The following is a 25,458-nucleotide window of genomic DNA, read 5'->3' on the forward strand; positions in this document are numbered from 1 at the left end:
AGCTGCTTCATATATTTTGATGCTCTTTCATTTCGAGCATGCAAGTTAACAAATATTAAGTCTTCTTGGAAGTTTTATTCCTTGATTATCCTATATAATGCACATCTAAGTCCTTTATAACCTTTTTTAATTTGATGTCTATTTTCTCTGATATAAATAAGCACATCCAAGCATTTTTTAGACTATTTACTTCTGTGATTATTTTACTTTGATCCTGTGTTAATCACTAAAGTACAAGAGTGCTTCTTGTAAGCTGCAGAATTCTGGGTTCAGTTTTCTGCTCCAGCTTGTCACTCCATGTCTTTTGATTCAAGGTTTATGCCCTTGATGTTAAAAAATATACATATACTATAAAACTTCTATCATTTTTTTTCTTTTTGGGTCACACCCGGCAATGCACAGGGATCACTCCTGGCTCATGCTCTCAGGAATACCTCCTGAGTGCTAGGGGGACCACATGGGATTCTGGGAATCAAACCCGAGTCGGCCGCATGCAAGACAAACACCCCACCTGCCCACCTGCTGTGCTATCGCTCCAACCCCTTCTGTCATATTTTTTATTATGATTGATATTGATAAGGATTTTGAGTGTTTATAATGTTCACCTTTGCTTCTCTGGATGTCTTGTTATTGTTGTTCTTTGATTTGTTTGTTTGGGGAGTGCTCAGAGAGCATTCCTGGCAGGGATTGTGGGACCAATCCAGAGTGATGAGATGGAACCAATCCAGAGTGATGCCAGAGTGATGAGAATGGAACCTAGGTCAGCCTCAAGCAAATTGTATACCCTATCCACTGTACTATCATTCAAGCCCCATTCTCTGCATGTCTTTTATTTTCCTCTCCTATACATTGATATCAACCTTTTTATGTAATAATCAAGTTCTATTTTCCTATGCAACTTTGTGTTTTCTAAATATATTTGTCTTTAGATTATCATGCAGCTTAACCTATGAAGTTCTGAATACATAATCCCTCTTAAGTCTAAAGCAAGTGAGCCTTGAGTTTACTATACAAGACTTCATTATTACTTTCTTCTCATCCTGCATTTTGTGTTGTAGCAGCTTTCTACCTCAAAGTAGGGGATCTTTGCATTTCACAGAAGCCAATTCAGTGTCTCTTGCAGACCTGATTTAGTGACTATGAAATTCTTTTAGATGTTGTCTGCAAAGTTTTGTGTCACCCCTTCAAATTTGAGTGACAGTCTAACTAGAAAGAAGATTCTTGTTTGAATGTTTATCTCATTCAAAGTGGTTGCTATGTCATATCACTCCCTTCTGGCCTGTAGGGTTTGCATGAGAGATCTGTTGGAGTCTTAGGGGGATTCTCTCATATGTAAACTTTTGCTTTGATCTTGCTGCTCTTGGAACTCTGTCTGTTTTTGACTTTTGCCATTTTGACCAAAATGAGCCAGTGTTTTTCTATTTGGGTTAATTTTGTTTTGAACTTTGAGTTTCTTGGATCTATCTACAGACTGGGAAACTCTCAGCCAAAATTTCTTCAACCAATAATTCTTCTCATTCTCTTTTTCTTCCTCTTCTACTACTTCTATAATGTAAATGTCATTCATCCTGAAGCTGTCCCATAGGTGCCTTATGTTGTGCCTTATGTTTCTGTTGTTCTTAATTTTTTTTCTTCTTCTGTTCTTCATTGACGGTTTTGTGTATCTTGTCCATAAGCATACTAATTTGTTCCTAAACTTTGTCATTTTGCTTTTGAGCCCATCTATTGCATTTTTCAGTTCTGGATCAAATATTCTTATCATTTCTCTTTCCCGGATGGCACTCTCTCCCGTTGCTTTCCTCTTCATCAGAGAATGTAGAGAGCACTTACATTTGAATTCCACATACAGCCTATTGCACTGTTGGTGCTAATTTGAACTGCGGCTGTTAATATATAGTAACAAGCTTTAAAAAATGAGATATATCCCTAGGGTGGAATGATCAGTACTGCCTCCCAGTGTTGGCAGTTGCCAATGCCACACACGGCTGTATTGAAGGGAAAACAGAACTTTTTCCTTAGTCTTTAGAGAAAATCTCTCTTCTGACTCTAGGCACATGCCTATACTGAGTTAGATATAATGGAGAGGAGAGGGGACATTTGTTCTTGCCTCAAGCAGTATACCCTGCCGCTTCTGCCCTCAAGTTGAAACAGCAGTGGGTTGCTTCCCTGAACCACTGGCTGGGTCACAAACATTTGCCTGCTCTAACTGCTACCCTGGACTAGATAGTTCATGGCCTAGATATTACCTGTAGATCAGATTTTTTTCAAGTTAGAGTTTCAACAGTGTTTATTTTCAGCCTGCCACTTCTCTTCCCAGACCACTGTTTTGAAGCACTCTTTATCTGCTCCACTGTCTCATTCTTCCATAGAGAAACTTTAAAAGCTAGTCACGGGAACTTGATGTATTTAGAAGGGAATTTATATTTTATTCTTGGTTTTGATACATATTTTTGTCAGCTTTATTTGGGGGTAGGGGTGCCAGAGGGTAGAAATGGTACAAATGAATCTCTTCTCCACTATCTTGGGCCTTCCCATCAGTGTAATTTTCTTGGATGTTTTCAAATACAATGTGTTTTTAAATTGTGTTATTATATTTACATGAATTTAAACAATATTTTCTTTAAATTTTTATATCTGGGACTAGAGCAATAGTACAGCAGGTAGGGCATTTGCCTTACATGTGGATGACCCAAGTTCAATTCCTCCATCCCTCTCAGAGAGCCCGGCAAGCTACCAAGAGTATCCCGTCCGCACAGCAGAGCCTGGAAAGCTACCCGTGTCATATTGGATATGCCAAAAACAGTAACAGCAAGTATCACAATGAAGACATTACTGGTGCCTGCTCGAGCAAATTAATGAGCAACGGGATAACAGTGCTACAGTGCCACAGTGGCTCTTTTTAGTACTTTAAGATTTCTATTTTAATAACTATTATGCCTGATTTGTCTTTTTCATTAATAAAAGAAGAAGTACAATCATATATATACTCACTGTAGCATCAAGCTATAATTCTGAAAAAGTGATAAAATAAGACCAATGCATATTAAAAAAAAAAAACTCTCTTGGGGCTGGAGTGATAGCACAGCGGGTAGGGCGGCCCATCTGGGTTCAAATCCCAGCATCCCATATGGTCCTCTGAGCACTGCCAGGGGTGATTCCTGAGTGCATGAGCCAGGAGTGACCCCTGTGCATTGCTGGGTGTAACCCAAAAAGCAAAAAAAAAGAACTCTCCAAATTCTACATAAGACGTGAGCCTTAACTGGTGAGGGATGGGTGTTTGAACATTGTATGATTGTAACTCAAACATAAAATCTTATAGCTGTATCTCACGGTGATTCAATAAAATAAAATTTTTAAAAAAGATGTGAGTCTTAAAGTGCACCATTCTCTAATGAAATATGAATGTTTATTTTCACCAAAAAATAGCAAAATCAAGACTTGATGAGAACTATGTGAAAGTGGTAAGTTTAGAATCCCAAGATAACATCTGATATTATTTTTTTTCTACTTGGAAAAAAGAAAACATAAAGTATTTGATCTTTAAGATAGAAATATGTGTACATGTAAAATGTTATAATAAGTAATATTTATATATACAAATTTGTACAACTAATTTTCTAGATACGTAAATTTACTTCAAAACACCAGTTATTCAACATCTCTGGAAATGATTTATTTTGAAATTTCTCAATAAATTTACTGAATGTATTTTTAAACTAGGAAAAGAATGATTTTTGATACTATAAACTACAGTATTCATTTCTTAAATTTGTGTAAAATGTAGACATATTACTAAAAACAACTAAAACTACTAAAACTATGATCTAAACATAAAAAACAATATTACCATTACAAAAGATTGAATAAAAAGAAAGTAATAAATTATTTCTCCAGGACTGATTATTCTTTTATAAAATAGTATGAGGTATTACTTAAAGTTAATAAAGTCATGGTAAAAAATAATTTCATAATTATTTTATCCATACATAAGCAGTGATGTGAGAGAAACATACAACCCATATTTCATTTTTTGGGGGGTACAGGGGATTAAGGCCACATCTGGCTGTGCTCAGGGCTTACTCCTGACTCGGCACTCAGTGATCACTCCTGACAAACTCTGGGGACCATATGGGGTGCCAGGATTTGAAGCTGGGGTGGCTTCTTGCAAGACAAACGTCCTATGGGCTGTACTATCTCTTCAGACCCTTCATCTTCATTTTTATGTAAATTATTAGCAACACTTTCTGTTTATGTCTTGACTTGATCAAGCAGGCTTGTCTTTAAGGAAAAACAACTGTTTCTTTGTTAATGTTAGTTAAGCACATCTTACATATTCTAGAGTCCAGGGGGAATAATATTCTTTCAAGATCTATTCAAAAAGTCAGAACTTAAAAAAACATAAAGAAGTCTAAATTATAGGGATATGCATGACTTTGCATCCATGAGTATTACTTTAATTCAAGTACCCAAGTACTTTTCACTATTCCCTTCTTACTCTACCATGTCTCCCTGCCTGGTGCCTTCTTAAATAAAGTAGAGGAACATAGAAAGATTGCACTCATCTGTGGAATATAAAATAACAGAATAGGAGACTAATATCCAAGAATAGTAGAAATAAGTACCAGTAGGTTGGCTCCATGGCTTGGAAGCTGGTCTCACTTGCTGGGGAAAAAGGCAGCTCAGATAGAGAAGGGAACACCAAATAAAATGTGGTTGGAGATCCCGCTCGGGAAGGGAAATGCATGCTGAAAGTAGACTAGAGACTGAACACAATGGCCATTCCATACCCCTATTGCAAACCACAACACCCAATTGGAGAGAGAGAGAGAGATCAAAAGTGAATACCCTGCCACAGAGGCAGGGTGGGGTGGTGGGGGGAGATGGGATTGGAGGGGGAGAGATACTGGGTTTATTGGTGGTGGAGAATGGGCACTGGTGGAGGGATGTGTTTGTGAACATTGTATGAGGGAAAAACAAGTTCTAAAATGTGTGAATCTGTATCTGTACCCTCATGGTGATTCACTAATTAAAGAATAAAATTTTAAAAATTTAAAAATTTAAAATAAATAAATAAAGTAGAGGGGGACATCCTTTCTAAATATATGCTTCTTAGAAACTATCTGCATTGTTAAGTAGGTAAGCATGTCCACATTTACTTGTTCATGAGTTGAATACAGAGAGGAAAAAAGGTGTTTTTAATGTCTCTCTGGCTTTACCACACAAAATAATTGTTCCCAAGCATTCTTGGTTAAATGCCATGACTTCTGTGATATTTTTTTCTTTTTCTCTTATTGTTCTTGTTAATTGCATATTCATCGTTGCTCAAAGTTCAGCTTTCTGGTTGATTCTCTGTTAATGTAATTTGTTGTACATGCATGAAAAAAGCTGAAGCACAAAATGGCTTGTATAGCAATGAAGATATTATAACTGTGGGTAGATGCTTCATAAAAATAAAATCTCCCTACCTCCCTCAAAACCAAAGCTGTGATTAAAACTATAGCAACCTGAAACCAAACATACTATTGTATAGTTTTACCAAGTTGTCAATCTTTCAATTAGTTGGTTTATGGGTTTGAGGAAAAAATATTCTACCATTTTCAACATGTGGATGAAAGATCCTGCTTTGGCAAAATCAATTAAATGAAAAATTTATCTTTCTTTCCTAATTTCACATTACTGAGGATGAGTGACAATTATAGGACTTTGAATTCCTTTCTTACTAAATTCTTAGTTATTAATTTATTTGTTTTATTGTCTACATAATTAAATTCATATTTAAATGTAAATATTATGTTCACAGTATATTTATAGAAGACCAAAATTTAAATTAAAATAACTTCACAGCATGACATTATAGATGTATGGAAAAATGACAACAAATGTCATAGTCAAAAATGTCAGAAAAAAATTTAAAAAATATAGTAGTAAATGTCATAATTATGGTTTTAAAAGATGTTATATATGAGTCTTACGTATATTTGAGTGTATGTTTTTTTCAACCAGTTAATAAGAGAAAAAGGGCTAATGGTCATATTTAGTATAAAATAAAATTAGTTATGCACTTCTGACATGACAATATAAGTTGTTCTTGCTCCAAACACAAATAAATGTTGCATAAAATAGAAACAAAAAATATCAACTCACAGCTTAGGGATACCCAGGCTCCAGAAACAAAGAGAGAACTCAAGTCAGAGTTACAAGAGTACAAGGTGACAGGATGATAGGTTAGGGACCTGCAGAGCAGAATTATATGAGTAGCTAGGGTTTTAAAGTTCATGTGTTGCCAAAAGTAGATAATGGACCAAACACAATGACCTCTCAGTGTCTGTGTTGCAAGTCATAATGCCCAAAAGTAGAGAGAGAGTATGGGAAATATTGTCTGCCATGGAGGCAGGGGGAGAGTGGGAAAAGGGGGTATACCCAGGATATTGGTGGTGGGAAATATGCACTGGTGAAAGGATGGGTGTTTGATCATTGTGAGATTGTAACCCAAACATGAAAGCTTGTAACTATCTCATGCTAATTCAATAAAAAAATTTAAATTTAAAAATAATGATAAAGTTTATGTGTAAAGGAAAAGTATAGGTTCCGCAATCTGTGTTGGCTGTGGTAAAAGGGAACGCTCATATACTGCTGATGGGAATGTTATCTGGTCCAATCCCAATGGAAAACAGTATGAAGAATTCTCAACAGAATCAGAATTGAGCTCCCATATGGACCAGCAATTCCACTTTTGGGTATTTAGCCCCAGGACAGAAAGACATTTATTCAAAAGGATGTAAGCACACCATTATTCACTGCAGCACTCAGTACAATAGCTAAGATTTGGAATCAGTCTAGGTGTCCAATGACAGATCAGTGGATCGTGAAGGTGTGGTATATATACACAATGGAATACTATGCAGTTGTAGGGAATAATGAAATTATGCAATTCGAAGCAACATGAATGGAACTAGAAGACATGTTAAATGAAGCAAGAAAAAGAAGGATAAACACAAGATGATATCACTAATATGTGGTATTTAGAGTAATTGGATGAGGGAATTCAGTGGTTTAAAGTGAGGAATGCTGCGACTGGAGCAATAGCCCAGCGGGGAGGGCGTTTGCCTTGCACGCGGCCGACCCGAGTTTGATTCTCAGCATCCCGTGTGGTCCCCTGAGCACCGTCAGGGGTAATTCCTGAGTGCAGAGCCAGGAATAACCCCCTGTGCATCGCCACATGTGACAAAATAAATAAATAAATAAATAAATAAATAAATAAATAAATAAATAAATAAATAAAATAAGGAATGTCTAGATCACCCCTGGCCATAGTGCTTATGTGGTAGAAGAAAAGAGAAGAGTGAAGGGGAGAGACATGAGGAGCACTGGGGAGGAAGAGAGGGGATTTCGTATAGGGGTGGTGTTAAGGAGCTAAATATCCAAACAAAAGAGTCAAAAACACAGAAATCATAAGATCCAAACTTTAGCAACCAAACTTTAAAAAGTGTCTGTCAAGACGGCAGGCTTGGGAGGTGTGAGGATGGAGGCTCTGGGAAGTAACCAGGGAACACTGGTGGAAGGAAGCAAACACTGTGGATGGGATCAGTGCTGGAACATTGTATGTCTAAAATGCCACTATGAACAGCTTTGCAAATCATGATGCTTTAATAAAAGGTTTTGAAAGAATATATTGTTTCAGTTTCACTCAAGTAAGGACATCAGAATAAAATAACTGGGCTACCTAGGGTAAAAGTTTGGTCATCAAATGATTGCTTCTTCTATAAAATGAGTAGAGGACCTGGGAATTGAGTTCGGTGATACAGCACACTGCCCCACAGATATGAAAACCTGAAAAACCACGTCCCCCAAAACATAAGAGTGTTTTTGAAAAAAAAATGAAATCTCTGCTCACGAATCTGGAAAGTATTGAGGATGTTGTTTCTCTGTAAAAATATCTAAGTAAAAGCTTGCTCTTCAAGCCCATGTTCTTTCTTGAACATGGATTTTGCCTACTTGCCTCTGCGTTTCTTTCTCTGTGTTTCTTGCCTCTATGTTTGGTTATTTCCCATCTGGAGAAGCCTGTGTTCTCTCTTGTACATATACTTCTCTCTTTCTCTTCCACCATATTGTTTTAAATAAATTTCAGTAAAAACTATCTTGCTTCAAAAAATATCTAAAAAAGTAAAAGGTTTGCCATGAGGAAACGAATGTAGCTATAGACTTGGAGTCCAAATCTAGTAGAATATCCCATGAAAGATAAAAAACAGATCCTATTAAGGAATGTTTGCATACTATTATGGCATGAACTCCGAGAAACACTAAATTTAAAAAATATGGGTACAGAACAATGTGAGTAGTCTGAAAGCATTTAACTAAGAATAAACACATATATGAATACAACTATTAAAAAACTCAGTATTTCAGTTCTCCCTGATTCAATTATGCAAAACTGAGTAGTTGATGAGAGCAGAATATTTACAGAAATATTTCAGTTGATAAACGAAAAGGAAATTTCTATTTTATAAGCTTTAACGGTTATAAACCTGGGCAATGATCAACAAAGTGTGCTACAATAACTAACTAAACAACAGATGAACAACTTCCTATGATTGATAGTAATGCAAAAATTCTCAATTTTAGTAACACACACATAAAAGAGCAAGAAGTTATATGCTTCCTGATATGAAGCTATAGAGTATACAACACTACCTATGAAATATTTCTTCTACACACCAAAACACCCAAAACACACACATACAAACATACACACACACACACACACATACACACACACACACACACCCTTGTGCAAAGACTCTAGGTCTATCTACTAGATTACAGAAAATTGAAGAAACAGGCATCAATACTTGATACCATCAAGGATTCAATTACAAACTGAATGTAGGCATGCAGAAAAAGAGTTAACACAGCAGGCCAAAGACTGCTGTCCTTAAAAGTCTATTTGCAGGGCTGGGTCTTGGCTAGTATCTGGGAACTGGATTTCGGTCAGTTTCCCACTATTCCCATAAACGTGCTTACTTTGCCTAAACTGTTTGTAAAATGTTGAACACCTTCTCTCCCTCTAAGTGTCTAAAATTTTGGCACATACCAGGCAAATAATTCCTACATAAACAGCCTCTAATAAAAACCTTAAGAAGTAAGTCTCTAGTCAGTTTCTCCTCAGAGTGTTGTCACAAGTTGTTCCTGAGGGAATTCAGTACATCCTGTGTGACTCCACTAGAAGATTCAGACGTTTACACATGGTTTCCTTCAGAGTCAGGCCCATTCTCTTTTCCCATTACTGTTACTGCTTTGCGTTCTCCTCTTTAAGAAATCACAGCCCTCGTTATATCTATACTCTGAATTCTGTGAGTCTTCTTAGTAATCTGGGGGTGGTCTTCAGGACCACTAACACAGTGAGAAAGTTTATAGATCAGTGAGCTCACCTCTTCGGCAGACAAATTATATGAGGGGGGAAAAAAGATGGTAAGTCTTTAAAGAAATGTCATGGTAAATAATTTTAGTTTTCAGTTTCACTTTCTCTGAGTAATGACGGCAAGCATGAACTAGAAAACAAGTCAATTTGTAATTCAAAGTCATAAAATGTAAAAGAATTCAAAATAAATTTCCAAGTAGCTTGTGTACAATTCTGAGACTTTTATTTATACAAGTGAAATCATTCAAATTTGTAACTTTGTAACTAAAACTATTTTGAAATCTTATGTAAGAAATTTAATTTTACTCAAGAACATTAAAAACCTGATATTATTCATTAAAATCAAAGAAATTAAGTGAGTAGTCAAATGTCTAGCCACCAGAAAACTCTGGCCAAGATTATTCATAGGTAAGTACTACCAAGTCCTAAAGAAACAGAAAACACTTATTTTAAATAAGATATTATAGAGAACAAAAAAATGGAGAAAATTATCCAAGGTCATTTCATAAGGCAGAATAATCTTTCAACTTAGATAACATGTTTTACACAAGTATTTGTATTTATGCTTTAGAAATATGATGCTACTACACTCCCTCCACCACTGTCCCCAGCTCCCTTCTTATCCACCCACCCCACATGTGGTAAATTCTGTTCTGTTCTGTTGACAAAGTCTAAGAATTTATTTTTATTGGCTTTTGCCTTGCTTTCCTTCTTTCTATTTAACAGTTTAGTGATATCATCTGATATTTGTTCTACTTCTGACTTATTTCACTTAACATGACAATCTCTACTTTTACCCATATATTAGCTCAATGCAAGATTTCATGTTTTTATAGCTGTTCATCTTTCAGTTATATTACACTGGACATATACACCACAATTTATTTATCCACTCATCAACTGTTGGATGCGTGGGCAGTTTCCAGATCTTGATACTGTAAATGATGCTGCATTGAACACTGGTGGGCAGACATCTTTTCATATTAATATTTTGTGTTCTTGAAATATATACCAAGAAGTGAAATTTCTAAGACATCCTACCCAAGACACTATATAGATTCAATGCAACCCTTATTAAAGTCCCATGGTATTAAAAAAAATTGTGGTACTAGAATAAAAGTAGACTTCAAACCAATGGAAGTTAACTAAAAGCCCAGAAGTATACTCCAAGATATATGGAGAGTTAGGGTACAACAAATAAGACAAAAGAATAAAGTGGAAGAAGGAAAACCTCTTCAACAAATGATGCTACAATAGAGTAGAATCAGGAGTAACTTTGAGCAGTGCTGTGTGTGTCCCACCCCGAAAAAAAAAATGGGGAGAAAAGTTGAAAAGTGACCCAAGGAAGACATATAGATGACCAACAAGCAAATGAAAAAAAAACTATCTTAATCACTTATCATCGGGAATGAACTTTGAAACAACAATGAGATATTTATTACCTCACACCAGTGAGAATCGCATCTAGAAATGACCAATTGCTGCCAGGAACATGGTGGAAAAGGAACTCTCATACACTGTTGTTGGAAACGTTGTCTGGGTCAGTCTCTATAGAAAACAATGTGGAATCGTGTCAAAAAATTGAAAGTAGAATTACATATGAAAACTAATAAGGCTAGAATAATTTTAATACTCAAAATTACTATATATATGAAAAGATAGAATCATCTCATTTACTAGCACAATTTTAGAGAAGTGTACACAAATCTACACAAACTAGAAAATTTAATCAAATTATACAGGGTATTATATAACTACCTAAACTGCAGGTCACTATATGATGATCAATAAAGTTTATACCAGGAACTCAAAGATTTTAAAAGATATAACCACATTATCCTGTTAATGGAGGAAAACCAGGTAATCATTTTTAGAGTTACAGAAAAAATCATTATCCACACATTATTTTTTTTTAAATCTCTTATTGGGAGATAGAGCAATAGTACATCAGGCAGAGAGTTTGGTTTGTGTGCAGTCAACCCAGGTTCAAGGTTCAATCCTTGACACCGTGTTTGGTCCCCTGAGCACTGCCAGGAGTGATCCCTAAGTACAGAGCCAGAAGTAAGACCTGACCACCACCAAGTGGTGGAAGGAAAATCTCTAAGCAGGCTTAGAACATGAGGAAATTTCATTAACCTAATATTTAATGGAAAATCTTTAAAAGAGTAAAAGTCACACATAAGAATGGTTTTATCACTTAAAATCTTATACAGGAAATATTCACCAATTTTAAAAGGAACAGGAAAAAATAATAAATACATAAAAAGAAACAGAAGTATAGGGATGAAAAAATACATCATTATTTGCAAGCAATGTGGTTATTTATGAAGATCCAAGAGACTCCAAACAGTCTGAGACTTCAACAAGGTTATTGTATACAAGATAAATATACCAAAAAGTAACATTTTTATACATAATGAGTGTAACAAAAGATCTCAACTTAAGAGAGAAAATTATAATGTACTTAATATATTTAACTAAATCTTTCTAACACTTCTATAGAAGAAGCACTGGAAAGTTACATGAATGAGAAGACAGATATACCATGTTGGAGACTAGAAAAAAAACAAATTTTATTTTAAAGTCTATTCTAATTTAATCCCAATAGATACGCCATAAGTGTTGCTAAAAGAACTTGAATACAACACCATAATCCACATGAGGGAATGACAAATGAGAAATTCTGAAGATAAACAAGGTAGGAAGACTTGGCCTAACAGCATCATCATATTATAAAGCTCTGATACTCTAGATAGCATAATATGGACATAGAGATAAACAGATGATACAGAAGAGTGAATGCATTTTTAATTTTAAGTTTCATGCCACTATGATCATTTAAAAAGTGATATGTCTATCTATACATATTGATTAAAGCATATTTTGTGCCCTAATTTATGATCTAGTCTAGAAAACATTTCATGAGCACTTTTTAGAAGAATCTATAGCCATTTCTTTAGTGATGGACAACAGTTCAGTATATATTATGGACATCTCATCAAATATTTTAGTGGCATTATTTTATTGCTAACTTTTTGTCTAAATCATTGATACGTATGGTGTCTTGGAATCATCAATGGCTATTTTACTGCTATCAGTGAATCCCTTGAAGTCATCAAATAAGTAGTAAGTGTTTTGTGAGGAAAGATAATACAAGGGTTATGCGGCTTTCACTGCATGCATTTCATTCCTAGCACTGCACAGGGTCCTCCCAAGAAACACCAAGAGTGACTCCTGAGCACAGAGCCAGGAGTAAGCCTGAGTACTGTCTGATGTAGCCCAAAATATGTTTTGTATATTTGGGTGTCCCCCACAAGAATTACTGGGCCTCATATATTCTTAATGGATTGACCCCATGATCTTTTCCAGTTTAAATATTATTTTTATCATCTATGAGCAGTTCTTGCTCTTTTCTCCACTTTACTGAATTGAAACACCTTGTTCTAGCCTTTCACTTTGAGCCTATATTTATCTTTATAACTGATTTGAGACTCATATGCATTATATTGGGGAAGGTGGGGGCACATCCGCAGTGTTCAGGGTTTGCTACTGGCTCTGCAATCAGGAATCACACATGGTGGTGCTAGGGGAACTATATGGGATAAAAGGGATCAAACCCTAGTCAGCCACATGCAAGGCAAATGTCCTGCCCACTGTACTATCTCACCAGCCACTATTGAGTCCTACTCTTATATATCTAGATGCTCTGTGTCTTCGATTGGTGAGTTCAGATCATTCATATTTAGCATGATTAAGATATATGGACTATAGGTTCTGCCTCATTAAAAGAAATAAATAATTACCATTTTAATAGTAGTTTTGTTTCTGTTTTATCTATCTTTATATTTATGGTAGTTATTTTTATACTTGATTTTGTTTTTGCATTCAGATGAATTTCCTTGCTGAATCTCTAGATTTCTCCATTTTTCTTCTGTGACTCTACTCTTTATTTTGTTTTGTGGTAACCCGTAAGGTTACCACATTACTCTAACTACATTACTCTATACAACGTAATCTCTTTTCTACTAGATTGATTAGTTATCTTTATACTAAATATATTCTTTACCATTCTTCATCCCATCACGCTTCCTTTCATTGTTCCACTTTTTTTTTTTTTTTTTGCTTTTTGGGCTACACCTGGCGATTCACAGGGGTTACTCCTGGGTTTGCACTCAGGAATTACTTCTGGCGGTGCTCAGGAGACCATATGGGATGCTGGGAATCAAACCCGGGTCGGCCGGGTGCAAGGCAAATGCCCTACCCGCTGTGCTATCACTCCAGCCCCTCATCATTCCACTTTCTTGCTTATGTTTCTAAGTCGAAACCACAATCATCGTGTTCAAGGCTTGAGAATAGGAATCAACCACCACATTTGGTTGGTTCAAAGAACATACACCCCACAGATAGAAAAGTAGAAAAGTATACATGTGCAAGAGAGCCCACACAATTTAAAACCAGGCTACTCAAGTATCAGCCATACTTCACATTAAGTGATACAGTGTATTTTATATGTGGTATAAAGATAAACAACAAGATCAAAAGCAAGTGTATAATTTTTTTTTTTTGCTTTTTGGATCACACTCTGCGATGCACAGGGGTCACTCCTGGCTCTGCACTCAGGAATTACCCCTGGCAGTGCTCAGGGGACCATATGGGATGCTGAGAATCAAACCCGGGTCGGCCACATGCAAGGCAAGCACCCTACGCTCTGTGCTATGACTCCAGCCCCAAGAGTATAAAATTTTTTAACTAAAAGGAACTTCACCCCTAAGAATATGGATAAGAATCTAGGAAATAACTCAAGTAGTAGAGCATATGCCCTTCCATGCGCGATGTCCTGAGTTTAACTCCCATTGGCACAAATTCCTCCAACTACTGTTAGGTGTAGTCCTACTGGCCCATGACAAGTCACTGCACTATCAAGCCTAGTAAGTACTAACCTGTCAGGCCCACACTGCCTGACCAAGTATTACCAGGGATGCCTGCCTACCTCCAAGAACCTCTGGGAATGGCAGGCCCCCCAAAAATAAATTAATTTTAAAAAGCACACACAGAACTTAAAATCCTATATTAAACTTCTCTCTAAACCCCTACTGACTATAATGCAACTACTTTATTAGGTAGGAAGGACTATTCCATCCTATCTATGAAAGTTCAGGGTTGGTACTTCTCATATGAATGTTAGTAAGGGGTATAAAGAAATAACAATTTTGAGGGAAGCATAAGCACAAAAGTGTATAAATCTGTAAATGTGCCCTCACGGTGATTCATAATTAAAAATAAATAAATAAATTTTTTAAAAAATAACAATTTTAGAAATTTTAATAAATTTAGTATTTGATAGATTTAAATAATAAAATAATAAAGAAATAAAGAAATAACAAAGAAAATTATTGTGTTTTTTTTTATTGAATCACCGTGAGATGCACAGTTACAAAGCTGATCATGGTCAGGGAAAATTATTATTTCTTTATATTCCTTCTCATTCTCAAGCAAGTATCATAGGGGGCATAGGTAACAGCTCTTGAAAATTTATAGGATAATTTCATATAACTTCATAATAAGCCACAAAACAGCCCTATAAGTCGTAATATAGGACTTAAGAAGACCACAAATTAAAAGTGGTGTGACTAAGGCAAAGTAAGTTAAATGAATTATCAAAGACATAAAAGCTAAGAGAAAAAGACAGGATTACAACACAGATATTGATCTGATCTTTCCATTATATCACAAAGAGTAATATAAAATTAGAGATGCTTGAAACACATAGCAACAATAACAAATATTAAGCTAGGTTATTTTCATAAATTTTAGGCACTGGGGTAGAAAATTTTAGCTTTTCACATCATCAAAAAGAACAGAAAACTTCACTATTTTATGCAGAAGTATTACATATCATTAGTTAACAAGAGTCACTAAAATAGGAAATCTACCAAACTAGAGAAAGAAACATAGTAGTAGATTTACTCAATTAATTAGTAAAATTGTGAAATTAATACAAATCACTTTGTGGTTTGTTTATAGAAAATTATATGAGGATGTTTTCCTGAATCTCTTGCTGATAGAAATTAATCTTCTCAATTAGATCATATCATTACTTATTACTTTACACAAAGCGTAATTGCTCTTACTTTCCCTTCCCTAAAATTCTGGACATTTTTCACATAGTTCTAGAATTGGGGTTCTAAGATGAACTGCTGTATAGCTTCTTACTAATCCCGTAAAGTTTTGTACAGATGCTAATGTATGTTTGCTCTGCCATCATAGAGAAGACCCTAGGGAATTCGAAATCTGATCTCAGAGAAAGCAGAGCTCAGTTCACAAAAAAGATCTGCTCTTTCCAGTTAAGATTTTTTCCTGAAAAAAAAAAATCACAAAGTAAGAAACACACTGGTCTTATCTCCTACCATTCCTCTATAATCCTTCTCAAAACACTATAAATTTAATTAAATACTTTTATTTCACATTTTCTCCTATGATAGTTTAATTTTTGATACCTCCTTTGTTTATTGTAGGTTTTAAGAGTAAAATAATCCTATTGTTTTGAAGTATATTAATTAGATATGTAAGATAAAATATCAGGTATATGATTGTTAGGACATGCTCTAAGACCTCACCAGAAAGAAAAACAATGTCCAGAAATACAAAGTAAGCACTTTTCTTATAGATTTAGGATGTTACTTGGCAATATTAATTAGGTAAATTCATGCCATAAAATTTATATGTAATAACTAATCAAGTTTACAATCTTTTTTTTTCAGAAGAAATTATTAAAATAAGCAAATTAGTATTGAGACTTTTACCCCACATTCTGGGAAAGATTAAGTAGAAAAAGGAAGAACTGTGTGGGTGACATATTACATAAATCTTTTCTATATTTTACAAACCTGAATAAATTTCATCTAGGGAGAAAAGAAATGAAACATTCATTGACAGTATTTTACACATAATACCACATATACAACTACCGCAAATAATAGATGAAAAATACAATTCTTTTGCTTTTTTTTGGGTCACACCCAGCGATGCTCAGGGGTTACTCCTGGCTTTGCACTCGGGAATTACTCCTGGCAGTGCTTGGGGGACCATATGGGATGTTGGGAATCGAACCCAGGTCGGCCACGTGCAAGGCAAACGTCCTACCTGCTGTGCTATTGCTCCGGCCCCTAGATGAAAAGTAATTTTTGAAGCTTAGATTCATGTGGACAAATTTTCAAATTTAACCCAAAAAATCACTAGATTCCTATTTATCTTTTTTCACCCCTCCCTTCCCTTTGTTCTTGTTGCTCTTATTGGGATGACAGGGGGTGTACACTTGTTCTCAGTGTTCCCCGCGTCACATATTTCAGTTGTGTGCTCCCACACACGTCGATTCAGTACACCAGAGAGCACATTTTGTTGTAACATCTGGAATCCAACTGCAGAACCTCCAGGATCTCTCTCTCACAGGCTGGATAGTACCAGGCTCTCTGCCCTAGACCCCACCTCAGTACTTCTGTAGATTCTGGGGATTGGATCGTTGCTCAAATGTCATTACATAACGAAAACTTGCATATCCTCACAATCCTTCAAAGCAACAACTCACATTCTTTGTCTCATACTTGTCTTCTGGCTTGAGTACCAGATGAATTGCTTGACTTACCTTTCTTCTCTTATTGTATATTACATTATTATATCATATCATAGATTTATTAAATGTTTTCTAGTTAAGATGTACATTTTACATGTGTACACTTTATGTGAATTTACATGTATGTACATGTACATTTAAATATATGTATATATATGTATATATCTTTAAACTAAAATCACACCCAGGTGGCCAGAGTGATATTACAGTGGGTAGGGCATTTGCCTTGCATGTAACTGACCCAGGTTCAATCCCCGGCATCCCACATGGTCCCCCAAGCACTACCAGGAGTAATTCCTAAGTACAGAGCCAGGAGTAACCCCTGAGCATCACCAGGAGCAACCCAAAAAAGGAAAAAACTATAAAATAAAATTAAATTAAGTCACTCACAACCCAGGAATTCAGATTGACAGCTTCAGATGACTCACAATCACATTCACTCTAGGGAACACATTCATTGGGTCAAATATTATTATTTCTATCTTTGGCCAAATCTTGCGCATATACATAAGGTGAATACTGTATGTCATTATTATACTGTATGTAATTAAAACAAAATATAAAGATAGTTATTCAAACTATTGTTCATAAATACATCAAGGTAAATAAAAACTTCTAAAACTGCCCATTCTTCATGTTGTGATCATTTTTTTGTAGTTTTGGTGCCACTTCCAGCTCTGCTCAGGGGCTATTCCTGGATGTGCACTCAGGAATTACTCCTGGAGGTGCTTGAGGGACCATATGTGATGCCATGGATCGAACTTGGGTTGACTACATGCAAGGCAAACTCCTTAATCCCTGATGTGATAATTCTTTTTTTTTCCTGATGTGATAATTCTTAATTTATATTTCTACATGCTATGCTTTGGTAATGGCTTATCTATTAGTCTATACATCATCCCCATTAAAAAAATATAAAACTTTCCATTAATGTACATTTTTTCTAAGAAAGAATCTCTAAAACAGTGCATACAACTTAGCCTATTAGAGCCAATTTATTATGCTTGCCAAGTAATTCTTAATGTTTAATCTAAAGGAAAATATCCACCCTCATTTCAAGAAAAATGGGGATTTTTGCTACTTTTTTATTGTTTTGGGCCACACGCAACTGTGCTCAGGGATTACTTCGGGCTCTATGCTCAAGAATTACTCCTGGAAGCCTCAAGGGACCATAAGGGGTGATCAAGCCCAGGTTGGCTGCATGCAAGACAATCACCCTACCCATTGTACTACTACTCCAGCCTCAAAAGTTGAGTTTGTTTTTTTTTCATTAGTGAATCACCATGGGGTACAGTTACAGACTTACAAACTTCTGTGCTTACATTTCAGTCATACAATGGTCAAGTATCCATCCATCCACCAGTGCCCATTTTCCAACACCAATGGTCCCAGCATCCCTCCCACCATTCTCACCTGTTCCGCCTCCCCACACCCTACCTCTGTGGCAGGGCATTCCCTTTTGCTCTCTCTCTCTCTCTCCTTTTGGGTGTTGTGATCTGCAATAGAGGTATTAAGTGGCCATCGTTTCAGTCTATAGTCTGCTTTCAGGGTGTATCTCCCATCCTGAGCGGATCCTCCTAGCACCATTTACTTAGTGATCCCTTCTCTAACTGAACTGCTTTTTCCCTCAGTATATGAGTCCGGCTTCTAACTGTGGAGTAATCCTTCCAGTACTTATCTTTAATAATCTTGGGTGATAGTCTCCCATTCTGTTACTTTATATTCCACAAAGTAGTGCAATTCAAAAGTTGAGTTTTACAGGAAAAGGTTCTACTACATATTATGTTCAATACAACCCTTAAAATATAATACACTATGTTTTTAAAAAATTAGACTAAAATAACAATTAAGCAGTCTAAACTAAGTGAAAGAATTTCTGGAATATTACTCATCTGGGATGACTAAGTATAAATTGACATTTCTCCTAGCTAAGATTCTTTTAATCCTCTATTTATAGAAAGACAAATTGAGCACTGCTGTATCTAAAAATCTCAATGTTAAGAACTATAGAATTTTGGTTGATTTGGGGGGCGGGGAAGTGGGTGGACCACATCCAGCTGTGCTCAGAGCTTACTCTTGCCTTTGTGCTTTGGGATAACTTGTGGTGCTCAAAGGACCATATGTATTACTAGAAATGGAACCTAGGTCAGTGCATACAGGATAAGCACTTTACCTGCTGTACAATTACTCTGGCTCAAGAACGACAGGCATTGAAGAATTGAAATTCACATTCTACAATAATGTAGAGTAATATATAGACCTAATTAAACTAACATAAATCACATCTAAAAACTGAAAAATGTTGTCAGTCCCATTTTCAAAATGAACTGCATGAAAGAATAATATTTCCACAGGCTTCCAATTTTAGAAAAACTGTCTAAAATTTTAGTTTTAAGTTATCTTTTAAGCATGGAGGTATATCTAATTTGGTTAGTCTTCGTGATTTTGTTCAAGAATACTTCCAAATTCTTATAACTTAAAAAAAAAAAGTGCCAAATCCACTAAAGACCAGGTCTCCATCTGTGAGCTCTAAAAAAATGTTTCAACAGTAACACACCCCATTTTTTACTTTTTTTCTTTAGTTTTGGGTGGGGTTATTGGCTGTACTCAGGGCTTGCTACTGGCTCTGCAGTAAGGGATCACTCCTGGCAGGGCTCAGGGCACCAAAGGTAATGCCAGGGATTGAACCCAGATAGGCCTCACACAAGGCAAGCACTTTACTCCCTGTACTATCACTCCAGCCCATATATCACATTCTTAAGTGCCTTTGTACTAGGTGTAATAGGGACTCCAATGACTCCAAATAAATTCTCATCTTCCATCAAATATAAAGAAAATTGTTGAAATGAGAAAAATATAGATGATCATGATAGTTGGTACACCTGAGTAACACATAACCCTTCCTCCTGTAGCAAATTAAGTTTCTAGATAGGCCAAATCCTAAAAAAAAGTGTTTAAGCTCTGATTTTTATATTTCAAAATAAGAATGCAAAGTGAAGTTTTTGGAAATGTCACTTACTTCATCAATAAACATGAAATGATAGTATTTATAAATGTTTTACATTTTGTATCTCTACATACTCAACAAGAGGAACAATTTAAGAGTATAAATTTGCAATGTTCTTTACTTCATTTATTTATAAATTTAAAGAGTGAAGCTATAACTAATTCATTCTCTTTAAAAATGTATAGTCATTATGGGGCCAGGGAGATAACTCAAGTGGTAGAATACATTTCTACCATGCTCTGGGCCCTGAATTTGATCTCAACCCCACATGGCCCCCCAAGCATTGCCAACTATAACCCTAGTGGCTGCCAACTACTGCCACACTAAGCACTCACGAAGCCAGGCCCACACACAGTGCCTTAGATCCTATACTATCTCTCCAACACCAAAGTTACCTGTGGGTTTTTTCTAATCATTAGGAACTTTGACTTACATGCTGTTAATAGAGTTTCAGATGCTGCTCGCCACTGTGAGCATCCTTTCACCAACATCTCAAGGAACTTCATTAAAAACATCCATTAACAGATTAATTATAAGAGGTATAATGTATAAAATGTATTATCTTATGCACCTGCAGCTAAGCAAAAACAACATGCAATCATACATACACACAATGGATTTTTTTAATTCATAAGAGAAAAGGAAAATTCTCCTATTAGCAATAACATGAACCTTGGGGATTATAACACATGAAATGATATAGATAAAGAAGGACAAATAGGGCCAGAGAAGTAGTTCATCAGGTAGGGTGCTTGATTTTTCACATAGGGGCAAACCCTGGTTTAATTCCCAGCATATGGTTCCCTAAGCGTTTCCAGAAGTGATGCCTGAGCACAGAATCAGGAGTAGCCCTGAGGCACTGAGCACAGCTGGGATGCAAAATAATAATAATAATAATAGTTATTATTATTATTATTATAATGAATAGATTCATTAGGACAGGAAATAAGGAAACTACACATTAAACAACATAGACAACTATACAGACTAGTTTATCCAACAGTAGCAGGATACACATTCTTCTCAAAAACACATGAACTATCATCCAGAATAAATCATATGGTAAGCCATAAATTCAGCCTTTCATAATAAATTTAAGAAGGTTGAAATCAAATCCATCATTTTATCTAGCCATAATAGCATCAACCAGAATATAAAAAAGGAAAACTGAAAAATTCCTATGTTAAAATTAATAACATGGTAGAACAATAATAGAAAAAAGAAGAAATAAAAAGATAAATTTGCAAATATTTTGAGTAGAATAAAAATGGAAATATTAATAGGGTGTAGCAAAAGCAGTTCTAGGAGAAATGTTTATAGCAAGAGATGCTCACAGTAAGCAAAAACAAAGCTGCCCAAATGAACGACATGTCTTTACATCTTACGTAACTAGGAAAAGGAGCCTGATCCAAAGTTAGTCGAAAGAAGAAAATAGTGCCGGGGCCGCAGAGATAGTGACAGGTAATGACAGATAATGACAGGAAAGGTGCTCTGCACGTGGCATCACCAGCATCCCATATGGCCCCCAAGCACTGCCAGGAGTAATTCCTGAGCACAGAGCCAGAAGTTACCCCTGAGCATCACTGGATGTGGCCCAAAAATAAAAATAAAATAAAGAAGAAATTAACACAGAAATTTTCATAAATAAATAAATTAAGAGACAGTAGAAAAGACCAGCAAAATGAAGAGTTGCTCAAAAAACTAGAAACTGAGTTTTCATATGATCCAGCAAATATCACTTCTGGAAATATACCTGGGGTCCCAAAAGCACAAGGCCATCTGCATTTCTATGCTTACTGCAGCACTATTCACAATAGTCTGAATCTGGAAACAACCCAGTGCCTGAGAACAGACAACGGGCTGTAGAAACTATGGTACATCTACACAATGGATTACTATGCAGCAACCGAAAAAATGAAGTCATGAAAGTTGTTTATAAATGGTGGACATGGAGAGTAACATGCTGAGTGAAATGAGTCAGAAGGAGAGGAACAGACATAGAATGATTGCACTAATTTGTGGGATATTTAAAAAAAATACATATGGTATATGATACTAATAGCCAAGGACAGTAGAATCAAGTGACAGAAGGACTAGTCCACTGTTGAAAGCTTGCCACAAGCTGGGGGAGGAGGTTCGTCAGGGAGAATGCAATTAGGATAAAGGACCACTGTGACAATGATAGTTGGAAATGATCACTATGGGACAAGAACTGAGTGCTGAAAGTAAGTAAAGGGCTATACATTATAATCTTTCAGTACTTGCATTGTAAAACAAAATACCCAGAAGGAGGAAAGGAGAGAAATAGAAAGAGAGAGAGAGAGAGAGAGAGAGAGAGAGAAGAAAAGTGACTGCCACAGAGATAAACTGGGGGTGGGGTGGCTAGGGAAACAGGAAACCACTGATGGTGGAAAATATACACTGGTGAAGGGACAGGTGTTGAAACATTGTATGACTGAAACCCAATCATGAACAGGTTTGTAACTGAGTGTCTCATGGTGATTCAATAAAAAAATTAATTTTTTTAGAAATGAAGAGTTTCTAATTTGAAAATAAATTTTGGGGGCCACACCTGATAGTGCTCAGGGTGTACTCCTGGCTCTGAGCACAAAGATCCCTCCTAACAGTGCTCAGGGGACTATATGGGTGACAGGGATCTATCCTGGGTCTGCTGCCTGCAAGGCAAGCACCCTCCCTATAGTTCTACCTCTCTGGCACCTGAAATTATTTTTAAAAGGAAAAAAGAGATAATTCATCTGAGAAAACCTTGCAGCATAACTAAGTGGCATTTATTTTAGCAATTAAAAGTATTGATTCAGGGGTACAGAGAGATAGAATAGTGCTAAAATTGTTCGCCTTGCATTCTGCTGACCTTGGTTTAATTTACTGTACTAAATATAGTCCCCCAAACCCTACCAGAATTTATTCCTGAGAACCACCAAGTGTGGCCACGTCCCAAAGAAAACAACAGAGTTATCCAGGCACATCTCCTTTTGGGGTCACCCACATCTCAAGTTAGTATGTGTAATTCCTTTTTTTATTTTAGTCACCATAATGTACAGTATAATATTGTCAATGATAGTATTTCATGCATATAATGTTCCAGCACTATACTCCCTCACCAGTGTCTATTTCCCTCCACCATTATATCAGGGTCCCCCCCACTTCAAGCTTCCTAACACCCCATCTCTGTCTCCCCATGTTAAGTTCAGTTCTTTATACCAGTTCAGTGATTCTGCTGTTTGGGCCTATTTGTTATTTCCTTGCTTTGCTTCTTTTAATCCCTCTATGAAAGAAGTCATTCTGTCTTTCTCCCTCTCCTAGCTGACTTCGCTCAGCATTATAAGCTCCAGTTCCATCTATAGAGCAATAAATTGTGTGGTTTCATCTTTTCTTGCATCTGAGTACGTATATTCCCTCATGTGTATATACCATAGATTCTTCATCCAGTCATCTGTTCTTGGACAGTTGGGTTGTTTCACAAATTTTGGCTATTGTGAATGGTGTTACAGTGAACATTTGAGAGCAAATATCATTTTTGGAATGAGATTTGGGGCTTTTGGAGTAGATGCCAAAAAAGTAGACTTTCTGAGTCATCTGGTAGTTTATTTCTTAGGTTTTTTTAAAGAGTGTCTGTATTATTTTCCAAAAAATGGTTGATAAAGATAAGATTACCACCAGCAATGGATAAAGGTTCCTTTTTCCCCCATACACATGCCAGCTCTGGTTGTCTTTATGCATTTTGATGTGAGCCAGTCTAATCAGTGTGAGGTGGTATTTCATTGTTTCAATTTGCATTTCCCTGATGATAAGTGATATGGTGCATTTGTTTTTGGGTGTCACATCTGGCTGTGCTCAGGGTTTACTCCTGACTCTGTGCTCGGGGATCACTTTTTTTTTTTGTTTTGGTTTTGGGCCATACCCAGTGGTACTTAGGGTTTACTCCTGGCTCTGAGCTCAGGGATCACTCCTCGTGAGCTCAGGGGACTATATGGGATACCAGGGATCAAACCCAAGTAGGCCACATGCAAGTGCCCTAATCACTGAATTTTCCCTCTAGTCCCTCAGGGATCATTTCTAGTGGAGCTTGCGGGGACCATATATGGTGCTAGGGATTGAACGAGGGTTGGTCATATACAAGGAAAGCCTCTTAACCCCTGTACAATCCTTTAGGCTCTTCTTTGCTTATTTGTCTGTTTTCAATTTATTGGATAACCTCAGTTCTCCCCAGTCTGGTGAAGCATATGTTCTCTCTTAAATACATTACTCTTTCTTTCCCCCTAATATTCCATTAATAAAATAATTTTACTTTAAAAAAAGAATAAGTATCAAAAATCATATGCATAATTAAGTATCTATACCACCATATACATATGGATAATATAATCATACAAAAAGATACCAAAAAAGCAACTAAAATTTTCAACATCAATTCATGATAAAAATCTCTCTTGTAATGCATACAAATGACATACACCTTAACATAATAAAAGCCACTTTATATGACAAATCTAATATAGTACTCACATCAAATATGATACTCCATGGAAGAAAATGAATGGTACAACACAAGATCATAAATAAAACAAAGATGACCACATTTCACTTTTAGTTACCATTGTCAGAGAAGTTAGGACTAGAAAAAAAATAAGATCCAAAAGAGAAAAGAAGTAAGATCATCTCCACTTCTCAGAAAATTAGAAATTGAGCTCCCATTTGACACAGCAATACCACTTCTGTGAATATATCCCAGGGAGGCAAAAAAGTATAGTTGAAATGACATCTGCACTTGTATATTCATCGCAGCACTGTTTAAAATAGCCAGAATCTGTAAAATACCCAAGTGCCCAAAAACAGATGACTGGTTAAAGAAACTTTGGTACATCTACACAATGGAATACTATGCAGCTGTTAGAAGAGATGAAGTCATGAACTTTGCATATAAGTGGATCAACATGGAAAGTATCATGCTAAGTGAAATGAGTCAGAAAGAGAGAGACAGACATAGAAAGATTGCACTCATCTGTGGAATATAAAATAACAGAATAGGAGACTAATATCCAAGAATAGTAGAAATAAGTACGAGCAGGTTTGCTCCACAGCTTGGAATGCCGTGCCACAGAGACAGGTGGGGAGGGGGATGGAGTGGGGTAGTGGGAGAGATACTGAGATCATTAGTGGTGGAGAATGGGCACTGGTGGAGGGATGGGTACTCAAGCATTGTATGACCGAAACACAAGCATGAAAATATGTAAATCTGTAACTGTACCCTCACAGTGATTCACTGATAAAAAATAATAAATTTTAAAAATAAAACTCTAAAATCCACCAACTATTAAACTGACTGCTAATATATTTGTGAGCCTACTTTTCCAGTTCTGAAGTTGTATCTAGCTATTTTTA

At 36.1% G+C, this 25,458-nt stretch overlaps 1 protein-coding gene across 21 annotated transcripts in view; it reads right to left on the reverse strand.

Annotated features, from left to right (window-relative positions):
- Nucleotides 1-25,458, reverse strand: part of LOC129404909 (uncharacterized) — a 161,031-nt gene that overhangs the window by 76,591 nt on the left and 58,982 nt on the right. For 9 of the 21 annotated variants that reach the window (XR_008630292.1, XR_008630286.1, XR_008630282.1 and 6 more), the window contains one exon: nucleotides 10,861-10,966. The exons of the other annotated variants lie outside the window; for them this stretch is intronic. Coding sequence is in view for 2 of the 9 variants with exons in the window: in XM_055139992.1 (XP_054995967.1) it covers nucleotides 10,883-10,966 (84 nt within the window). In the remaining 7 variants the exon portion in view is untranslated. The remainder of the gene's footprint in view (nucleotides 1-10,860; nucleotides 10,967-25,458) is intronic. 21 annotated transcript variants of the gene reach the window in all.

Source organism: Sorex araneus, chromosome 1 (genome assembly GCF_027595985.1).
Source record: "Sorex araneus isolate mSorAra2 chromosome 1, mSorAra2.pri, whole genome shotgun sequence".
Classification (NCBI taxonomy): Eukaryota; Metazoa; Chordata; class Mammalia; order Eulipotyphla; family Soricidae; genus Sorex; species Sorex araneus.